The sequence below is a fragment of the Coffea arabica genome, chromosome 10c (assembly GCF_036785885.1).
Source record: "Coffea arabica cultivar ET-39 chromosome 10c, Coffea Arabica ET-39 HiFi, whole genome shotgun sequence".
NCBI classification, from domain to species: domain Eukaryota; kingdom Viridiplantae; phylum Streptophyta; class Magnoliopsida; order Gentianales; family Rubiaceae; genus Coffea; species Coffea arabica.
Window position 1 is genome coordinate 28,455,847 of NC_092329.1, and position 22,296 is coordinate 28,478,142.

The 22,296-nt window shown below is 37.1% G+C and overlaps 1 protein-coding gene and 1 pseudogene across 1 annotated transcript; both read right to left on the reverse strand.

Annotated features, from left to right (window-relative positions):
* Nucleotides 1-2,225: 2,225 nt before the first annotated feature.
* Nucleotides 2,226-2,774, reverse strand: LOC113697521 (histone H2B-like; annotated as a pseudogene).
* A 4,364-nt stretch (nucleotides 2,775-7,138) lies between these two features.
* LOC113696600 (uncharacterized) lies at nucleotides 7,139-7,813 on the reverse strand. Its single transcript, XM_027215989.1, has one exon. It carries the CDS (start codon nucleotides 7,811-7,813, stop codon nucleotides 7,139-7,141), a length of 675 nt encoding a protein of 224 aa, XP_027071790.1.
* Nucleotides 7,814-22,296: the final 14,483 nt, after the last annotated feature.

The window sequence follows — 22,296 nt, forward strand, 5'->3', positions numbered from 1 at the left end:
CAAGAAAGCTTCAGATTGGCTTCAAAAACTCACTAATTTCAAAGACTGGACACACATGCTCGGAGTACAAGTACTACTAAAATGAAAATGTATTATCAAGTAATAACAATCAAATGTAAAGACAAAAAATTTATGTATGAATGATTACAATCATATCCAAGTACCGGTGTAGTAATCATAATGAAATGAGTAACATAGCAAGTATAGCAGATAAGTTCCATAACATTATAAAGTTCAGAAACAAGTGCAATAGAAATGAAAAGAGCATGATAATCAACTGCTTTGAACCTCTAATTTAGCTTTGATTGAAAAACGTATTCAGCACACCATGCTAAAACACTTGAGTAAAACAAAAGCAAGAATTTTATCATCCTTATGAAATTAAAGCTGTCAAACCATACAACTAAATTAAATTAATGCACAAAATCAACCATGGAACTGCAACCCATTAAAAAAATGCTACTGCAAATAAATACTTATAGTGTCATAATCCATTAAGATAATACAAACTTTCAGCACAATATATCCACATATTATAACTATAGACAATTCGGCAACACAGTAATCAGCCATGACATCTAATTAGAAGAATACAGACCAGTCAATTTATGGTATTCTTTTATGCAAAATTTGTTTTCACCCATGTGACAACCACTTTGAAATTTCATAAGAATAAAATCTGGAAAGTCACATGAATACATTGCCCGTGTAACTAAAACTCGTGCAACCAAAGCCCACAAATCAAACAGAGTTCATAGATCATATTACAAACTTTTGAGATGATGTCCGTGTTTATTCCCTACTTATCACTAAGTTCAACTTATATCCTAGCATGAAAGCTTAGTACACACTTTTATAGCAAGACAATTACATAATTCAGGTTTAAACACAAAGACTAGTCCAACTAGTTATGTTAAGAAAAGTATCCAAATCTGAGTTTTTTTTTTAAATCTCCCTTTTGACATTCAACTGGCTACTGTAATCAGTGCAACAAAAAACTGACTGAAACTCGTCAATCACTAGTCTAGAGCACATAGGCATCAAAACTTCTCAGAAGCAGAGCAAACTACACAAGCTCGATAGCTTCACTACTTTATCTTCTATGGCAAACTCTCCTTTCATTTAACGTCAACAGTGGAAAATGCGGGCCAGATGCAAATCTCTAAAAGATTCTAGATAACATAGGAAGACATACAATTGTGAGTCTGTGATGCAATAGTAAAGAAAAAGTAAACAAAGAGCCACTGAATATTGGAAGTGAAAGAAGAAAACTTCAGAATGAACAAGCCAATTGTCAGGACTAAGCGTTCGATAAACATAACTTGAAGTAATTCTCCATGCATCAAATTATTTCCACAAAGAAAAAAGAAGCATACACATTATTTCCACAAAGAAAAAAGAAGCATTAAGTTTTCATTTCCTGAATCAACCTTACAAAAAATGCCTTCCAATCCAAATCTGAGTATTTAGTGTTATTGTATGAGACAACTTGATGTACACATAACACCTGGAATATACAATCTATACCCAGATTAGAAAAGGGAACTTTTCCCACAAGTCATTACTTCACCAGAAACACCAAGGAACCATATATGAACGCAGGAAAGAACTCTATTTTACTAACACAAACAATTAAAGAACATTACTTTAGCATTTACCAATAATTAAGAATGCTATGAGATGTAGTTACACAAAAACAGATTGAGCTAAGATGCTAGAAGTAGAACGGATTCATTGTACCAAACAAAGAAGAAAAGTAAATCCAAACTACAATCAAAAATGAAAAGAAAAAATTCCCTTCAATTAACCAAAAATAGTCCCATAGTTATCACTCCGGGCAAAGCACAAAAGAGACGAGAAGAAGAAATAGAAGTGATTACCCTCTTGGAAACAGAACGAATGTTTCGTGTTGCAACCTTGGAGAAAATTGAAGTGCGCAGTTCTGGAGGAAAAATCATTTAGCCAGAGCAATAAATATTTTGAGGTAAATGAGTATGGTATTATGCCTCATCTAAAGCTTGTCTAATTGCCTCATCTAATTTGGTCATTATTATTCAATTCTCCCCCTACCAAGTCCAGCTGTAGCTGATTTTGTACAAAAAATCTTTGGGAAGTAGCAAGTCCTTCCCAAGTGGGCCAAGAAGTAGAGGATACAATTAATCTAGGGGATTCACGATAACTAGGTAAAAAATTTTCCCTAAAAATCAACCGAAAGAACTAACCCTAGAAATCAACCGTTTTCTCTTCAATTTCCTCAAGAGCTAGTGAATTTGGTAACAGTCTTGGTGCCTTCGGAGACGGCGTGCTTGGCCAATTCACCGGGAAGTACAAGTCTCACAGTAGTCTGAATCTCCCTCGACGTAATCATCGGCTTCTTATTGTACCTGGCGAGCCTGGAAGCCTCCTGAGCCAATTTCTCGAAAATATTGTTGATGAAGCTGTTCATGATACCCATGGCATTGCTGGAGATCCCGATGTGGGGATGGACTTGTTTTAGCACCTTGAAGATGTAGATCTTGTAGGTCTTGCTGCTCTCTTGACTCTTTTCTTCTTTTTGTCGCCGGCAGTGGCTCCGCCTTCCTTCGGGAGTTTCTTCCTGGCCTTTGGCTTCTTCTCTGCCGGAGCCTTCTCGGCTGCTGGGGCTTTCTCGGCCGCGAGCTTCTTCTCAGCCGGCTTCTTCTCCGCCTTTGGTGCCATCGCTGCTTTTGAAGCTGAAATTAGAGAGACTTTGACGGGAAGGATAAAAAACGGGCTTCGATTTAAAGACTGGAGAGGGGAGATGTCTGAGAAAGAATTCAACACTTAGAAAAGTTATTATTTTGCATCTACGTAGTACAAGAGACTTGGACAATTTTGCGCCTCTTTTTTTGCCTTGAATTTTAAAATTGCGCCACTTTGTTTTTGTCTTGAATTTTAACTGGATTTGGACATCATAATTCCCCCCTTTTTACACAAGAAAAATTGGTGCAATTTTGTCTTTTATAATTGTATTTGAAATATAGATTTCATTTTTATTCATTATTTTTGTGTCACAATTTTAAAAATTTTAGTATGATTAAAAATTTTAGTATGAGTGGCAAAATTTTTTAAATTCATATAAATGGAAAAGCATCTTCATAAAATTTAACTAGTTCTTATAAGTGCTAAAACTTTATATCAATTATAACTACTATTTATAAAACTTCACTATTAATCCATTATCTTCAAATAAGAAAAAAATGCACAATTCAACTAATACATAAAGTGTATTAGTTAATTAACTATGGAGTTTATGATTTATCCACTTCGATAACCGATTCAATTTGAAAACTCTTATTTAAATTCATATCAAATTAACTAATAATCATTCTAAGTTAAGTAATCACAAGTTTATTTACACTAATGAATTTTTTATTTTTTAATTATTTTTTATTCTAATGAAGTTATTACATATACAAGAAAATTAAACTAATAAGGAGGCTCGTAAGTATACAACAACTAAAAATCATTAGAGAACACATAATGATTACAAAAAATTAAGAGTAATAGTTGCAAAAAACAATAAGTATTAAAAATCAAACAGTGATAAAAATAGTTGTCACTAACAGCTATATAATGTTATTAGTGACAACAATAGCAAAGTTGTCAAAGAAAGGTGCTATTATTACTGACGACTTTTAGAAAGTTGTCACTATTGCAGTTCCCGCTCTCTTCATGACTCCTGGCGGGAATCGAATTGTGACAACAATGCAAGGTCGTCACTGATGTATTGGCTTCCTTGACTCGATTGTGACAACTTGCCGTATTGTGGTTAAAGGACCCCATTTTGTGACGATTTTTTTTCATCACTGAGAAATATTGTCACTAATGACCAAATTTCTTGTAGTGGCTGTTTCTTCAGGCAATTGCTAAATTGATGATTGCTACTCCCACAAATCAAACATTTTCCCCCTTTCTGCCAGCAATCATTCTCAGTGTGATTTGTCTTTCCACAGTATCCACAGGCCAATCGAGGAGCTACTGTTTGACCTTCTCGAGAAATGTCCTTTGATCCGATCTGACTTCCTTTCGTAGACCTTTTATCTAATGCTCTTAATGTCCAAGGTGGGCAAGGTGAATGGTTCGCTTTTTGCACTTTGAAGAGCATTATCTTTTCTCCGGATTCCTCAGGTATGCTGCTGGATGTATCTCTTTTCCGCGTTTGAAAGGCTTTTACTTGGGCTTTCGCATCCTCAATTTCTGTAAGAGGGAGAGAGTGTGACGACTAGAAAAATTTCCTTATATATTTTTTTAAAATTCCCTTTTATTTAGAAATTATTTGAAAATTACTTGGAACTTATTACTTCATAATGGCCTACTACCCAATCACCCTACAATAAGTGTAAATGAATATAGAAGTTAGGGTTTTCGTTGTCCATTTTCAAGTTAGAGCGAATTAGGATTTTCACGTTTTCCGTAGTTTGACTATTCGGTACGGAGTGAGGATCAAATTTGGTAGGTAAGAGTGAATTTTGGATGAGAAAATATTATATGATTTGAAATGATAATAATAAGTTAGTGATTAGAAGGTAAAAGCCCTAGTATACGCGATTTAAGAAAAATCGTCTCAAACCGACGGGTATCGATCACTACCGATTGAACACACCACTTGACCACCACTTCCCCACCACCACATACCCTTGATATTTGTGCAAAATATCCCCCCTCATCCTCAACCATATGGCCAAAAATTGTGGCCCAAAATGCAAGGAAAAGAAAGCAAAATTTGGATGGCTTTGGTAGTGACAAGTGTTGGCCATCTATAGTCCTTGACCAACCTTTTTGTCTTGCCTTCTTATCTCTCATTTCAGCTCATTTTCCCTCATTTGTTTTCTGGTTTGACCGAGAGCAAGGAGAGGGAAGAGAGTGAGGAGAGTTCTTCAAATTTTAACCTTGAATCCAATCTTTTGAGTGCAACCAAGAAAAACTAAACCGATTAATCACTAGTTTGGAAGATTGGGAAGCTTAAGGAGCCAAAGATTTCAAGGAGAGGTGAAGGATCATCCTAGCAAGCTCTTGTCTTGAGGTATAATGGCTGATCAACCATTCTTTCTCCATTAATCATGATTAAGTTGGGTATTAATATTAGTATTGTGCTTGTGATGCTTGTTTCAAAGGGTTTTGATGATTGGATGGATGACTTTTGAGTTAGGGTTTCTTGTGGGTTAGGTGTTGTATGATGCATATATGTGGTATATGATCTTCCAAAGGTGATAGTAGTGGTAGTTTCAAGGAACAAATGTGAATTATAGCTTGAATATAACAAAATTTCAGATTTCTGGAAATTGTAGCTTCAATTCTGTCCGGTTTCATTTCTCTATGCTAGAGGCCGAATTAGGCTTAGCACAAAACATGAAATTGTAGAGAATGACATTTTGTGGTTCCCTACAAAATTTCAGCTCAATCGGAGCAACGTAGCCTGTAAAAAGATGAAAATACCCTGACTGCCTTAGGAGTGAAGTCAGTGGACAGTTTTGACAGTACACTAAGTTGGTTGCATTTGTTCACCTTGATGTGTACAGAACTAGCTTTTAGTCAAAACATGAAAGTTGTAGTGCTATGCCTTAGGTTTCCAACTCCCCTGGAATCACCTCGTTTTGACTTCGGTAGCCTGAGTTATTGTCATTTATGCATAAGGCGGTTAACAAGCCCAAATGTGAGATTCTGGTTCTGTAAATGGAAAGTTTGACTTAGATACACTACAAACTGGACTGAGTGGTCTTCAACAAAGTTGTAGCTCTCTGCCTTAGTTTCAAAACAGTATAAATTTCACCCCGATCCGATAAGTGTAGCCTCGGTTGTGTCCGTTACGCAAAACAACGTCAAATCTGTCTTTTGTTTCTTGACACAAACTCCATTTCCGCACATGTTCCTAGCTTGATTTTGTACTTGTATGACTTTGAACCTATGAAATGGCTATTAAAAAGGATATTTTAAAGTTTTACAAGTGAGCATAAGTTTTACAAGTAGTTTACTTATGTCCTTTGGTTTTAATAGACTCTTTTCACTACCAAAATCATATTTATATTTTGTACTAGTACCTATTCGGATTTTCATGGAATCACTTAAATCTTTGATAGTTGAAGCATAATGTGTTCTTCTGATTATATTAGGGTTCATCGGTGACTGACGGTATTATCCGGCAAGATATTTTGGATATTATTTTGCGTAAATAGGTGAGTGTTTTCCTTGTTTGCTATATTTTCCTTGACTTCATGGCTTGTGTTATTGTTTGATAATGTGTTAAGTGCTTTCAAGGATTTCCAAAACGAGTTTTCTAGGCGAGCGTGTACTTTATCGCGCTCGACCTAAATGAAACGTGAAATTTTCAATGATTTAATGATTGATACATTATTTGTGCATGATGTAAGCCTTTTGGCTGAATTGAGCCCTACCCTTCGTTACCGATCGACTCGAGCTAGAAGAAGACTCGGTCGGGCGATATGGTGACCCTGGGTGTGAACATTGGCATACTCGAGTATTACCTTGTTGTTGGGTGGAGTCCGACCAACGTCCGGATGGGGGTGAAATGAAATGAATGAACGAGTGGCAATGAATGAAATGAAGGGTTTTACTTCTCAAAATGCATTTTCAAATAATTGGAGGAATAAGAGGAATGACAGGAGAACGAACGAACGAACGAACGAATAGCTCCATGTGAGCCCGTATCCTTTTAATGAATGTGTTATTATCTCTTTCCATTGTAAATGTTTCTTGAACTATTGATACTCTATGTTTAATGTATTGGATTGATTGTTTGATTATGTGTTCGGAACCTCACTGAGCTTTTAGTTCATCCCTTTAGTTTTGTTTTCCTTAATAGGGGAAGGCGAGCAAGGACGAGAGCTCGGTAGAGACTAGCCTAGACTAGTTTCTTTGATTTTGTAATGGTTCTCGCCCTAGTGCTCGGCACGGGCTGGATGTATGGTGAATTGAGAACCTTTGTATATTCGATGTTTGTACTCCCTTTTGAGTTAGCAATGTATATAAGTTTTGCTTTAAGTTTTGGATCATTGTTATGTTTATTCTTGGTTTATTGTGGTTCCGGTTGAGGATTGAAGTGAATGACTGAGTCCCGGTGAGAGTTGGGCAGGCGGTCCGCTGACCCCTTTGGTTTGCCTTAGGGGGAGGTGGGGCTGTCACAGTCTCCACTAGACACACCTTTCTTTCTTGCATGAAAAGCCTTCACCTGTGTCCTTGCAATTTCTATCCACTGGGCTTTCTTAAAAACCTCCGTAAAAGTATTAATTTGTGCCGCCGCCAAAGCCTCTTGTATTTCTACATTTAACCCCTGTACAAACCTCCTCACACTCCTCTGCTCTGCAACTATCAATTCAGGAGCAAACTTAGATAACTTGGTGAACTGAGTCTCATATTCAGATAGACTTAAGCCTCCCGGAAGTAGCCTAATGAAATCATCCTCCCTTTTCTCCTGGACTATTAGTGGAAGATATTTCTCGTTAAACTCTCGCACAAAGTTCAACCAAGTCCATGTTATCCACTTTCTTTCCCACTTAGCCCTAATCACATTCCACCAGGCTCTGGTTGGTCCTTCAAATTGAAATATAGAAAAATTCACCTGCCTATCCTCCATATAATTCAAGGCGGCGAAAATATTTATCATTATTTCCAGCCATCTCACCACTAACTCCGAGTCTGGCCCTCCAAGAAACTTGGGAGGTGAAAACTTTTGAAACCGCTTTAGGGTCCTATCTTCCCCTATTTCAGGGTCCCTAGGTTGATTGACAGGGGTTTGACCCTGCTGCTCTACCAATCGAGCTAAAATATTAGTCATTTATTAGATGGCCGTTGCTACTTGATTCCCTCCTTCAACCTAGGTTCAAGTCGTTGCTCGGCCATCACATCTCTCTCTTCCCTCAGTTCTTGTACTTGTCTAGCTCCACGTCCATGGTTAGAACCGCGTTCTCGACTAGTCCCACATCCCTGACTTCGCCTACCTTCCATACCTCTATTGAAAAATAGACTATATAGGTATAAGCAAAAGAAAGTAGCTATAAAGCTCAATAAAAACATTTCCAAATCATAAAGTGAACAATGAAGCACATTTAGAATAAAACACTCCCTTTATATATATATATATATCATAACAAGTCACACACCAAGTTAGGAAGTACTATACATGCCATCCTAATAAAATCCAGAACTTATAACAACCAAAGGACATAGAACAAAAGCAGGCGCTATGTACATCAGTCTTAACACATCAATATCAAAAACAAAAGATGACGTGTCATCCCAACTATTCCTTACTATTTCTTCATGGTGGCCAAGAGCTAGGAGAGGAGAAAGAGAGAAGAAAGTTAGCCAAAATGAAAGATAAGAAGGAAGGAAATATCTTGGTCAAACTCTTCTTTGATTGCCAACACTTGGCAAGTCAAGATTCTTCCTCTTTTTTTTTTTCTTTTCTCACCTTTTCTTTAGTCAAAGATTTTGGCTGGTTTAGGGTTTAATCTAGGGCTGATTAGATGAAATAAAACCAAGAAGATTAGGGTAAGAAAGTATTGGTCAAGCGGTACACTCAACCGGTAACAAACGGCGCATGTCGGTTGTGACAGCCCCACCTCCCCCTAGGGCATACCCCAGGGTTTAGCGGACTGCCTGCCCAGCTCTCACCAGGACTCACTCACTCGTATCTCAAGAAAAAAACTAAGAACGTACATCTATCGAAAATGAATAACACATCCACTTAATATGTACATTGATACTCAAATCTAGATACAAAGCTTCTACACACCAAAATACTCCAAAGTGTTTACAAATCGAGTACAATCAACTCTAGTCGGGTACTAGCGTGAGTACATATTCAATATTCAAAACAACTAGGCTATGCTAGTCTGTACATGTCTCATGCCTCGCTCGTACCCCCTGTAAGGAAAACAAATGGCGTGGAATGAGCTAAAAGCCCTGTGAGGTTCCAAATAACAAATTGACCATTTTGAAAGTACGAATATCAACGTAGCAAGTTAATGGCATCAAAAGTTCATAAGAGTGAACAATAATACTTCAAGTAGCAAATCTCAAAGTGAGTGAGTGTAAAAGTTTTTCAGAAGAAACAATAATCTAATAAACAATAATCATTCCAAAATATAAGGATACGGATGGCTCTCAGGAGCCAAATTCCCATCGCATCACCAGAGCTTGATCAAGTAATAGTTGACACTCCGTCAACCTTCAAGTAAGTAACCAATCCAGTAGAGCACCACTTACACTACTCTCCGTCCACCATTGACACCCCCTACTGGGCCCAAAATCCTCAATAAACACGGGTGGTAATACTCGAGTATACCGATTAGTCGAGGAGATATCACTCCACTCGACATAACTAACGACCCATGGTTCGTTATCTAATCAACCAAGCCCTTGCCGGCTCGACTCGATTAACTAGCCAATGGGGTTTGGGTCCCCAAGAAGTCGATGAGATAACCTCTCCAATCGATGGAATTAAGATAAAAGTATGGAGACGGGAATGAGAGGCACCTCCCACTCGGATTGAGTGTGGTACATACTGCCGCTCCACACTTACAAATCAAATACAGGTATATTAAGTTAATTGCAACAATAAACAAGTATAGATCATGTGAGGGCAAGTGCGATAAAGTACACTCTTGCCCGATCAACAAATCTCATATCAATTATGTACAAATATTGTGAACAAGTGTCCAGGTCAACCAGGTATTTGGAAGCACTCACCCAAAATGCGGTGCCTTTACGAGTTACGTTCGGGTATTACTCCGTGTGCGGAGTCCAAATCTGCGATAAAATATTGTTTAAGAACTTTTAAAAGTAACTAAGGTTCGAAACTTAAACGTTTTGTTCAATAAGAATCAAGAAATTGAAATTCACTTGGAGAATATTCGTGAAACACTCGCTCGCTTTTCAAACTATATAACTTTGTAACATGATACTTGGAAATGTCATTTGAGTCAAAAGTACAAGAAAAACGTATTTCGAGCAGTCATTATTTTATTTCTCAAGGGTACAAGTTCGGCCAAGTCCTTACTGATATACCTTGATAAAAGAAGATGTAATATCCTAGATGGTTCAAGCAGTAATCACTCTTAACCCTTACTCAAGTTGCAAGTATGTCTACCTAGCCCTTGAACGTAAATTTGGGCAGCACGCCCTTTGTATTTTCCTATTTTCCAGCCATTTATGGCTTCATTCTTTTCCTCAATCAAACCCAAAGTTACACACTAAACAATCTCATTCCAATAGCCATTCAATAGGCTCAAAGTAATACAAGTACAAAATCAAACTAACGACATGTGCAGAAATGAGGTTTAGCAAAAGATAGATTTGACATGTTTTTGCGTAACGGACACAATCGAAGCTATACTTATCAATTTGGGATGAAATATATACCGTTTCGAAGCTAAGATAAAGGGTTACAATTTTGATGAAGATCACTTAGTCCAAATTCCAGTGTAACCCAGTCAAATTCCCAATTCACAGAACCAATTTCCAACTAATAGACCAGTTAACTGCACTACTTTCAAATGGCCATATCTCAAGCTACCAAAGTCCGTTTAAGACGTTCTTGGAGGTGTTGAAAAGCTAAGATAAAGTACTAAAACTTTCATGTTTTGGATAAAAGCTAGTTCAGTACGTATCAAGGTGAACAAACTCAACTAACTTAGTGTACTGTCAAAACTGTCCACTGACTTTACTCCTATGGCAGTCAGGGTATTTTCATCTTTTCACAGGCTACGTTGCTCCGATTGAGCTGACATTTTGTAGGCAACCATAAAATATCATTCTATACAACTTTCATGTTTTGTCCCAAGTCTGATTCGGCCTCTAACATGATCAAATAGAGTCGGGCAGAACTGAAGCTAAATTTTCCAGAAATCTGGAATTTTTGTTATTTCAAGCTATAATTCACATTTTCACCTTGAAACTACCACTACTATCACCTTCACAAGATCATATACCATATATATACATCATACCACACCTAACCCACAAGAAACCCTAACTCAAAAGTCATCCATCTAATCATCAAAATCACTTGAAACAAGCATCACAAACACAATACCAACATTAATACCCAACTTAATCATGATTAATGGAGAAAGAATGGTTGATCAGCCATTATACCTCAAGACACAAGCTTGCAAGGATGATCCTTCACCTCTCCTTGAAATTCTTGGTTCCTTAAGCTTCCCAAGCTTCCAACTAGTGATTAATCGGTTTAGTTTTTCTTGGTTGCACTCAAATGGTTGGATTCAAGGTAGAAGATTGAAAACTCTCCTCACTCTCTTCCCTCTCCTTGCTCTCGGCCAAACCAAAAAAAATGAGGGAAAATGAAGCAAGATGAGAGATAAGAAGGCAAGACAAATGGTTGATCAAGACACCATAGGTGGTTGACACTTGTCACCACCAAGACCAACTAAATTTTCTCTTTCTTTTCCTTGCATTTTGGCCACAATTTTAGGCCATGTGGCTGAGGATGAGGGGGGATATTTTGCACAAATATCAAGGGTATGTGGTGGTAAGGAAGTGGTGGTCAAGTGATGGGTTCAATCGGTAGTGATCGATACTCGTCAGTTTGAGCCGATTTTTCTTAAATCGCGTATACTAGGGTTTTTAACTTCTAATCACTAACTTATTATTATCACTTCTAATCATATAATATTTCCTCATCCAAAAGTCACTCTTACCTACCAATTTTGATCCTCACTCCGTACCGAATAATCATACTACGAAAAAACGTGAAAACCCTAATTCGTGCTAACTTAAAATCGAAACGTGATACCCTACTTTCTAGGTTCATTTGCACTTATTGTGGGGTGATTGAGTAGTAAGGCTATTATAATTTAATAATTTTCAAATAAAAGGGTATTTTTAAGAAAAATGTGAGGGTTTTACAATTCTATAAATTGAATTTAGGGTTTCAGTTGAAATATGAGAAATTTGAGAAAACGGTCAGTCACAAGTGAAACTAGGGTTTTGATTAGACTTTTAGGGTTTCTACTCTTTTAAAACAAAACAAGGTTTTAAATCAAACCCAAAGAAATAACTTTAGTTTCTTCTTTAAAACAAAATAATGTTTTTTAAAATAAAAATAAACTAAAGAAACTGTAATATCCTCTTTGAGACTAAACAAAAGATGATCCTAAAAGTTGGGGTATCACATCGGTTCAAACCTATTTTCCTTAACTCTCTTGTACTTTTATTTTAACTTATGATTCACTAACTTATCATTAGCACTTCTAATAACATATTTCCTCTTACCTAATACTCACTCTTATCCACCAAATTTAGCACACACACCTCACCAACTAATCACACTACCAAAATATGCAAAAATCCTAGTTTACCCTAACTATAAAAGTAAAAGTAAAACTCTCAGTTCTATTATTTATTATAACTATTGAGGGAGTAAATTAATAGTAAAGGAATTATAAATTAACTTATTCAAAATAAAAGGGGATTATAAGAAAATATAAGTAAATTTTCAAGTCCTCACAAATTAAGTGGTAAAAACTTCATATTTGTGTATGATTCAATAATCAATTGGAGCTGTGAGAACCCGTAAAACCCTAATATTTTCCTAGGGTTTATTTCCCCTTAATTGCATGTTTTCTGCATTTTCTGGCTTAGAAATATTTTCTTAGTGGATTTTATGAGCAATTATAGTTTTAAGATGATTTTTCTAGCATTGGAGAATTTTTAGAAAATTAAGAGTAAATAGTGGACGTGGGACCCACTAGTGCGAAAAGTTCGGAAAATTCGGCCAATAAGGTTAAGTTTCGGATACTGTGTAAAATTTATCGGGTGTTAAGGGATAAGTAGAGTATATGAAGTGATTGATGTGAGAGAGAAAAGAATGATAAGATTGCATTTAATAGAGTGACACATGTCACTTTCTTATTGGATACCTTTTCTGAAACACTATTCACCTTTTGACATTTTTTTTTGACTTTTGACCCAACTAAGTAAATATCCAAAAATTCACCAAAAATCACCATTTTTCTTCTCTTGTTGGCCGGCTCTCCTTAGCTCAAGAAGGAAGGGAACTTCTCCATTTTTGCAAGCTTCCATTTGGTCCAATCTACCACAAACCAAAGCTTAGAGTTGATTTCACTCCATAAAAACTTTCCTTCTAGTGTTAGTAAGTAGTTTGGTGAGATTTGTTTGAAGGCCTAAGGTGGTCAACATCCCTCTCTCTCTTGGTTCTTGGTAAGTGAAGCTTGAAACACCCTACTATCTCTAATGATGCTTATTTTGTGCTTAATGGAGGCATGAGAGGAGTAATATGTGATTTGTTTCTTGATTGGGTTTGTTTTGGTGAAGTTTTCATTTTATTGAGAATTTTTCTGGTTTAATATGAAATGAAGGTTGTGGCTTTGCATGATGAATGGTAATGGTTGATAATGACTCTATGAGGTGTATTGGATAGGAAAATGCAACTAATTTTGGATTTGGATGGAAAATTGGAAAGTTAGGGTTCTTGAAGCCCCAATTCTGTCCGGTTTTAGATCACTGTGTTAGAGGCCGAATTTGACTTTGCTCAAAACATGAAAGTTGTAGGTATTGATGAGGTTGATGTGTCTACAAAATTTCAGGTCATTTGGATTAATGTGGAATGAGATATGACGAAATTACTGTAGCTGTTCTGCTTTGGACAGAATGCGAAAACTGCGATAGTAATTGGCCATTTTGACTGGTATTGGTTTAGATTTTGGAGTTGGTGTCTTCTGATGAAATGTAGTTGGATGACTTAGCTAGCTTATGCCTTTGGAATTTCGGCATTTGGACTTGTATGGACTGAGATATACCGATTACAGTTTTTTGTGTTTTGCGAACCTGTTTTAGGAATTCTGGGTTAGTATTTGGCATTTTCGACCTAGTTAAGCTAGGAACTGGATTGAGTGACCTTCTACATTGTTGTAGCCCTGTTCCATAGCTTCGAAACGGTGGGTCTTACACCCCCAACCGATATTTGTAGTGAGAGTTGTACCATTACCGCATTATGACGGCAAAACCGATTTTCTTATTAAGGCTTAAGTTAAAGCCCTTTCTTAATTTCTGGTTTACCATCATGCTTATTTGTCCATACGAAACCCTATTGGGGTTGTGTTAAGCATTGCTATACGACTCGTTATCGAGTCTCATTGCATTTGTTGCGTGATTCTAGGGCGTGACGGTAGTTCACGGCGGATTGGTGACCACGGTGTATGAAACACCACTTTCTCGCTTGGTGAGTATACTACTCACTTACTTGCTATAATGTGGCTTTGTGCTATGTGTATTTGATGCCTTGAAGGCTTAATTGGTTATTGAAAGTGATTGAGGTGAGGGTGTACTTGACCGCTCTCACCCCTTGTGATTTTCTTCATAGCTATCTACTGTTCCACTGAAATACTGCATTTGTTATATGAGATACTGAATTCCATGCATGGAAACTGAATTGGGTTGTTTGGACGGTTGTCCTACTACTTTACTGTATCACTGAGCTCAACCCCGTTTGGTAGTCAATTGAATCGAGCCGGCGAGGGCTTGGTCGTGAAGATTGAATTGCCACGGGGACTGTACTGGGGAACCTTGTGGTAATGAGACCCTTGGTTCCGGTAAACTCGAGTATTACCAAAAATATTACTGAATGGAGTGCGGGCCCGGTTGGGGTATGTTGGGTGGAAGGAATGGAAGTAAAGAGTTGTCTACGGTTTGGTATTTTAACATTGACGGAGAGTCAATGAGGTTGGTTCAAGATTGCAAGCGTGGAAATGGGCTCTTGAGAGCCGACCGTATCCTTTTACCGTTTTGCTTCATTGCTTGTTTGTGCACTTTAAATGAAGGTTCATTCTTATATGACTTTGATTGCTTATTGGGTGGTATACCACTGGGCTTTGGCTCATTCCGTGTTATTTGTTTTCCTTACAGGGATATAATTGCTTTTGAAAATGGACTGGATAGTCAATTGCCATACTGAGCTTGTAAATGTCTTTTGTATAGCTCTTGAAGTGAAACCCTAATGTATAACGGGTTCATTTCCTTTTGATAGGCAAATCGAATGTGTACTCCTTAATGAATGGTTTTGGCATGCCATTATGGTTGTAAATGTTGATTTCCATTGTATATATATGCTTGGCTATGGTTTAGATAAATTTCGGCTTCCGGTTTTTTTCGTTTTTTTTATTTTGTGTTTTTGACTTGTTTGCGCGCAATGGTATGTTCCGGAACGTTTTAGATTGACGTAAACCGTACCGTTAGTCCTGGCGAGAGCTGGGCAGGCAGTCCGCTAACCCCTTTGGTTCGCCTTAGGGGAAGGTGGGGCTGTCACAGGAGCGAAGTAAGAAAATACTTGTATGATTTTTAATGATTTGAATTTGATTTCAAGTGATATAAAGTGCAAAAGATTCAAAGGATGAAAGGTGATGAAGAGACGAGAAAGCAAAGGATTGGTAGAATCAACACATTTCAATATTTCGACTGCAATTTGAGATACAGAGATTGGATTGAAATGATTCCTAATTTATTTTAAATCTAAGATTGAGGACTATAATTCATATGATGTGAGGACTCATGTTTTTATTTTTAAAATAGTTATTTTTATAATTATTTACCTTAGTATTGGTTAATTATATTATCGTTACATGAATTGCTTTTAAATTTCGCTTTATCGCTCGCGAATTGGAGGCTTGCATATTTCGTGTCGAATCAACTAAGTGGAGATTTACGAAATTAATATTAGACTATTAAGTGTGAATAATTATAGTATTAAAGGAATTACATTTGAGGATTAGTGCACAAGTGCAACAAACAAGAGAGAAAAGTGGTAGTATGGGACACTATGTGACAGCCCCACCTCACCCTAAGGTGAACCAAAAGGTTCGGTGGACCGCCTGCCCAACTCTCGCCAGGACTACGGAGTTGAATCACACAAACCCGATATGGTACGAGCGTGATAGGACCCAAAGAAAACGAACAATCGGAGACTACTAAGGTGAGAACATGCTTACCAAACCATAAAATCATAATCTCAACTGAATACACTTAATAAATAAGGTTAAACACTTATACATATATTTACATTGGAGTCTTTGGCAAATTAACTAAACTAAAGTACAAGCCAAGGTATTCATACACTTAAAAATACGCTTCGGGTTTCGGTTACAAAAGAGCTTAACAAAATACTAATTACACTAGCTCGACCCTTTCTTCCAAGATCATGGATTCAAAGTTTGGTTCCCTGTAAGGAAAACAAAGATAAGGGGAAGGAGGTACCAAAATAATAGCAAGTAAGAATCATGAAACTTCATATTCAATTAGTCACGTATGCAAATCAAATAAAGAAATGAACAAACACCCTAGATAGAAAGGATACAGGTGGCTCTTAGGAGCCAAATTCCCATTTGCTTTACCAAAGCTTAATCAAATAATAGTTGACACTCCGTCAACTTTCCAAATAAAGTAACCAGTCCAGTCCAGTAGAGCACCACTTTACACCAAAATCCCGTTCACCAAACATACCCCTTACCGGGCCCGAACACCTTAACAGAAATAGTAGTGGTAATACTCAAGTATACCAGAATCAAGAGTCTCAATACCCAAAGATTCCCAGAAACAAACTACCATGGTTTGTTATCTAATCGACCAGGCCCTTGCCGGCTCGACTAGAGTAACTAGCCATAGGTTTTGAGCTTAGAGGTCACAGACTTATACAGAGAACAGATATAAATAATAGATACAGAGAGCAAATACAGACTTATACAGTATGCAAGAAACAAGTAAATAGATGAGAGAAACGAGAGCGATAAAGTACACTCTCGTTTCATACAGAGTATACAGAAGTCACGGATAGCCAGATAAGCAACAAATTAGGGAAGTGGTACACTCACCAGTTCCAGTACAGGTACTTCAAAATTTTCACCCAAAATGACCTTAATCACTGTGAAACCCTAAGAATAAAGGTAAAGTAGTTGAAGTTTCCACATCCAAAACCGAGTAAATGGGATGCACAAGTGAGGCTCGATTACTAGTCAGGTGCCTCTCCAAGTTATATACTAGTACAAAAGAATAAGCATGCAATGTTTGAGCAAATGGATAACAGTTGGTATGAGGATTACAAACAACCCCAAACCCCCTCATTCTACCACAATGCAACTCAAATTTAAAGGAATCAGACGGCCTAGAAAATTGGACAGCATTTCCTCTAAATTTCCCTACTTTTCCAGCCATCATGGCTTCATTTTTCCTCAAATCAGCCCCAATGTCACACATAAAATAATCTCATTTCAATAGCCGTTCTATAGGCTCAAAGTCGTACAAGTACAAAATCAAGCTAGGAAAATGTCCAGAAATGAAGTTTAAGCCATAAAACAAAAGATAGATTTGACGTCACTTAGTGTATCGGACACAACCAAAGCTACGCTTATCGAATTGGTGTACAATTTATATTGTTTTGAAGATAAGATAAAGGCCTACAACTTTGATGAAGACCAATCAGTCCAGTTTGTAGTGTAACCAGATCAAAATATTTCAAATTACAGAACCAGAGTTGCACAATCAAGCTAGTTAACCGCACTAGGCTTAAACTACAATAACTCAGGCTACTGAAGTCCGATTGAGGCGTTTTTAGGGCCATTGGAAGGCTAAGACATAGCACTACAACTTCTGTGTTTTGGCCAAATGCTAATTCAGTACAGATCAGGGTGAATAGATGCAGTCAGATTGGTGAAATGTCAACACTGTCCACAGAGCTCTACCTATGGCAGTCAAGGGTATTTTTGTCTTTTCATGGGCTACAGCGCTTGGATGGAGTTGAAATTTTACAGACATCTATAAAACATTATTTCCTACAACTTTTATGTTTTAACCTAAGGCTGATTCAACCTCCATCATAGCCGAACAGAACCGGGCAGAACAGGGTAAGTTGAAACCCTAAACTGGAATTTCCGCACCAAACCAGAAATGTTCCGCAACCAATCATATCCAACATATACAAACTCCATTTTAGGCCATATCAAGCCATCATCCATGGCCAATCAAAACTTATCATATCAAATCAGAAAAATCATGAACAAAATCAGAAATTTCACAAACTCCACTTAAACCCACAAAGTCTTCCACAAAATAACATTTTAGCCACCACAAGGCACTAATAAAGCATTATTAAGAACAAACAATGAATTTCTACACAACATACCTTGACACCTCAAGAAAGGTAGTAGCTTAGGTTTCTTTCTTCCAAAACAACTCCACCACCTTCTATAATCCTACCTAGCAAAGGATTTTTATGGAGTGATTTCAAGTTTTGGTGGTTGAATCACAAGATTGGTGCAAGAAATGGATGAAATAAGTTGAAGGTTCCTCTCTCTTTTCTCTCTATGGAATTCGGTCAAGATGCTAAGAAATGAAGATGATTTTGGGTCAATTTTGGTTATTTAGTAAAGTTGGGTAAGCTGGTCAAAGTCCAACTTGAATAGGAAAGTGACACATGTCACCCCTTTAGGTTTAAACTTATCCTTTTGTCTCTCCAAGGTTAATCCATTTAGGTCACCTCTAATTACCTCTTAACATCTAGTAAATTAATTTCGATATACAAAACTTAACCTAATTGGCCGAATTTATCGCACTAGCGGGTCCCACGTCCGATATATACTCCTAATATTTCATGAACTAACTTATACTAGAAAAATAATTTTAAAACTATATTTACTCATAAAAATTATTTAGAAATTTTTCATAATAAAGAAAAGATAGGAAATGTGTGCAAATAAATAAAATAAAATTGTCTAGAAAATAAGAAATTTCGGGTTCTCACACACTATTCGCGCACTATTCCTAGTTGATTTTTGTACAAATTTTGGCCACAAATTCAACAAGCTTCCAAGGGAAGATTCATAAAACAAAACCCTTCTCTTCTCTCTCCTTGGAGTCGGCCGAAAATAGCAAAGGAAAAAGAGGAAGAAAGCTTCTCTTCATCTTGCTTAAACTTGCTCGATTTCACCTCCAAATTTGCATCCAACTTCAAAACTACTTGGAGATTAACTCTAGCTTGGAGGAGGATATCATCCAGTGGAAATTTCTTAGAGATTTTGTGGTGAAATTTTATGGTTTCTTCAAGTGGTAAGAGGTAACCATCAACTCTTGCAATCTCTCCATTTTTGTTCAAGAATCAAGCTTAGATTTCATGGGTTTGACAACCCAAAGCATGAAATAGGTAGAGGACTTGAGGAAACCCATTTTATATTGTTTTAACTCTAAGCTAGCGGACTTGATGATGCCTTTAGGTAGCTGCCTTGAGGTGTAATTAGTTATTTGTGGTTGCTTATGTGTTGATTGAGTTGAATAAGATTAGAAAGTGAAGGAAAAATCGAAGGAAAGTTGGAAATGCAAGCTGGCTAAAATTTCTGGTCATGTTAATCTGTTTTATTTCGAAATTTTTTATGTTTGTTGGCTGTGAAATTGGTTGAGATATGTTGTATATTATGTGTACAAAGTGTCGTCCAAAAATCATTTGATTTGGTTCAGCAAAACTTGAGTTTTCGAAATTGAAAGAAAACTGGAAACGGGTTCAGGGCAGCCAAACAGTGCTCCTTTGATCGAATATAACTCTTTATACAAAAGTCAAAATTGAGTGCCGTTAGCGGCACTCAAAACTAGATATTCGTAGCTTTCTAACAGTATAAAAACCATTTGCTAGTTCAAAATGAGTGAACCGTAGTGATCCAACAAAATTTGTTGCCCTGTTATGCATATCTGTCAGAGAGGAAATGAGAAGCTGCAAATTGTGGCTTGAATTTGAACTACTTGTGAATTGATTTTGGAAATCTTTCCTTTGATTAATTGAAGAATTTTGAACCTAGTTTCTAAGGCCACCAACCATTCTTAATTTGAACTTGTATTGAGTGAGATGTGGTCTGATTTCCAAAGTGCAATAAAGCTGGAAAACTGGAAAGCTTTTCCTTCTTGCTGGCCGACGGGTCTAGTTTGTTGTGGGATGTTTTAATTCAAAAATTTTGATGTCAATCAACCATCAAGTGTTTATTAAAGGTTTCTAGGATCTTGGTTTCAAAAATGGATCGAATTTGGACTGATTTCATGGTGCAAAATATTTGGAAAAGAAATAAAAGCAAGAAGGCAGATTAGCCTTGAAACATTTTACGAAATTTAGTCATTCTGGAAACTGTCTTCCCACATAATTTTTTGCATGATATTTGATACAGGGGTAGTCCATATATAGAGTTTTAAGTGTACCAAATTTTGTGGAAATTCAATACCATTTTGATACCCAAATAACGCCCCAAATTTGGCTCTTCAAATCTAGAAAATTTCTGTATAGTGTACAAATTCAGCTGACTTTATACTATTATATTTCGATGCTCAAAACTCCAAATTTTGTTCTGTTTGTCATGTTTGAAACCTTGGTTAGAGCTTGTGTTACAAATTTCAGAGCATGATTCACTTTCTGTGAATTACGCTGAATTTCCAAAAATGACTGCAAAACTAAGACTAGTTCCAACCTGTCTTTAGAAACTGGAACTTTGTGCTAAAAAAATGAGTGCTTTTCATTTAGAATCTTGGAAAAGTGTCTTCCAGAAACTTTTAGTACTTTTGATCTAGTTTCCAACGGTATAAATTTTTCCATTTTTGGACCTATTGAGTGTAAGATCTGATTTTTCTAGATTTGATGCACAAAACTGAAAATTTTTGACTTGTTGGGAAATGAGTTTTTGGAGACTTTTCCCTATCCTTTGATATTGATTGATCATTCTGAACTCGATTTCATGGAGGAAGTCAATTTCTCTCTTGTGTTATTAAACCCTCACTTTCCAATCTCGATTTTTGAATGATTAAGGTTCTCTTTTGAGACTTTGATTTAGTCTAAATAAGTGAACCTTCCTTCTTGGTTAATACATGGTCATGAGTGAAAGTACTTGTTATTTGTTCAGGCGCTCAAGAAGATCTTCAAGAGAATCTCGAAGCAAACACCTAAAGGCTAAATTGCTCGCCCACTCACTTTTGTTTTGACTTGGTGAGTGTCAAGTGTATGAAGTGTAGTTACGTGTTAATTATTCTCATTGATTGAGTATTTTGAAAGTGCCGAGTCGAGTGTGTACTTTATCGCACTCGTTCTCGTTTAAGTGAAGTGTATTTGAATTGCTTGAAGTGAATTGCTAAGTGAATTAAGTGAAGTGTTGCAATAGTGAGTTATGCTATGTTTGCATATGTCGATTGGAGTGAATCTCCTCAACATATAGTGATAATAGTGGGGGACGCCCAAACTCATCAGCCGACCTTGCGACTCGAGCCAGCATGGGCTTGATCGTGAAGCTTGGTAAGCCATGAGAAAATTTTATAATATTGATCTATTGGAGAGATCTTGCTTGGCATACTCGAGTAGTATCGCCTTACATAAAAGAAGTGCGGGCCCCGAGCAGGGGTTGTAACAATGAACGGGGAAGACTAAGTGAGTTCTACGGACTTATAACCTACCCGGTTAACGGAGTGTCAACTCGTGGAGGTATTGGATCGAGCAAGTAGAAAATAGCTCTTGAGAGCTCCTGTATCCTTATGAAGTGTGTTTTATGTTATTTTGGAAATTTCTTGATTGTTATTGCTTTATTTCTCGTATAAGTGTCATTGCTACTTGAACTATGTGATTGCATGTGTGTTTCTTGGTCTCACGAGCATTCACTCACCCCATTAGCTTTGTTTTCCTTAACAGGGACCGTGTGACAGCCCCACCTTCCCCTAAGGCGTACCAAAGGAGTTAGCGGACTGCCTGCCCAGCTCTCGCCAAGACTACTAAAACGGTCAAACACTAACTCAAGTCGTTCGGGAAATTGTTAGCGCGCTTAACCAACCCAATAATCAAGAAACGGAAAAACAAAAGTCAAAACATAAAGCGAATAGTGACTACCACGTCACCATCCACCAAGACCCAATTGAATACAAGTAATTCCAACAATCACTGAAAAGAGTATATACAAGCCAAGTACAATCCATTGGATAGGAATACACCCTATTACAAACCACATTTGTACGTTTACAAGCCAAAAGAAAACATTTAAATCCAAGTACAAACAAAGTTTCCAACTATTGAGGAGCTATACAAAATCTCTCAACTAGCTCTACTCAACTCACTCTTCCCAGTCAAAAGTCCAAAAGATAATTCCCTGTAAGGAAAACAAAATTTAACGAAGTGAGCTTTCGCCCAATGAGGTACTATCACGTACATATACCAAGATCACATAACTCAAGAGCATTCAATCCAAATACGTTCGTCAATTAAGTGAAAGCAATAAC

What these genes read in the sequence shown, in the direction of transcription:
- LOC113696600 (XM_027215989.1), bottom strand. Translation starts at nt 7,813, where the DNA reads ATGACTAATATTTTAGCTCGATTGGTAGAGCAGCAGGGTCAAACCCCT.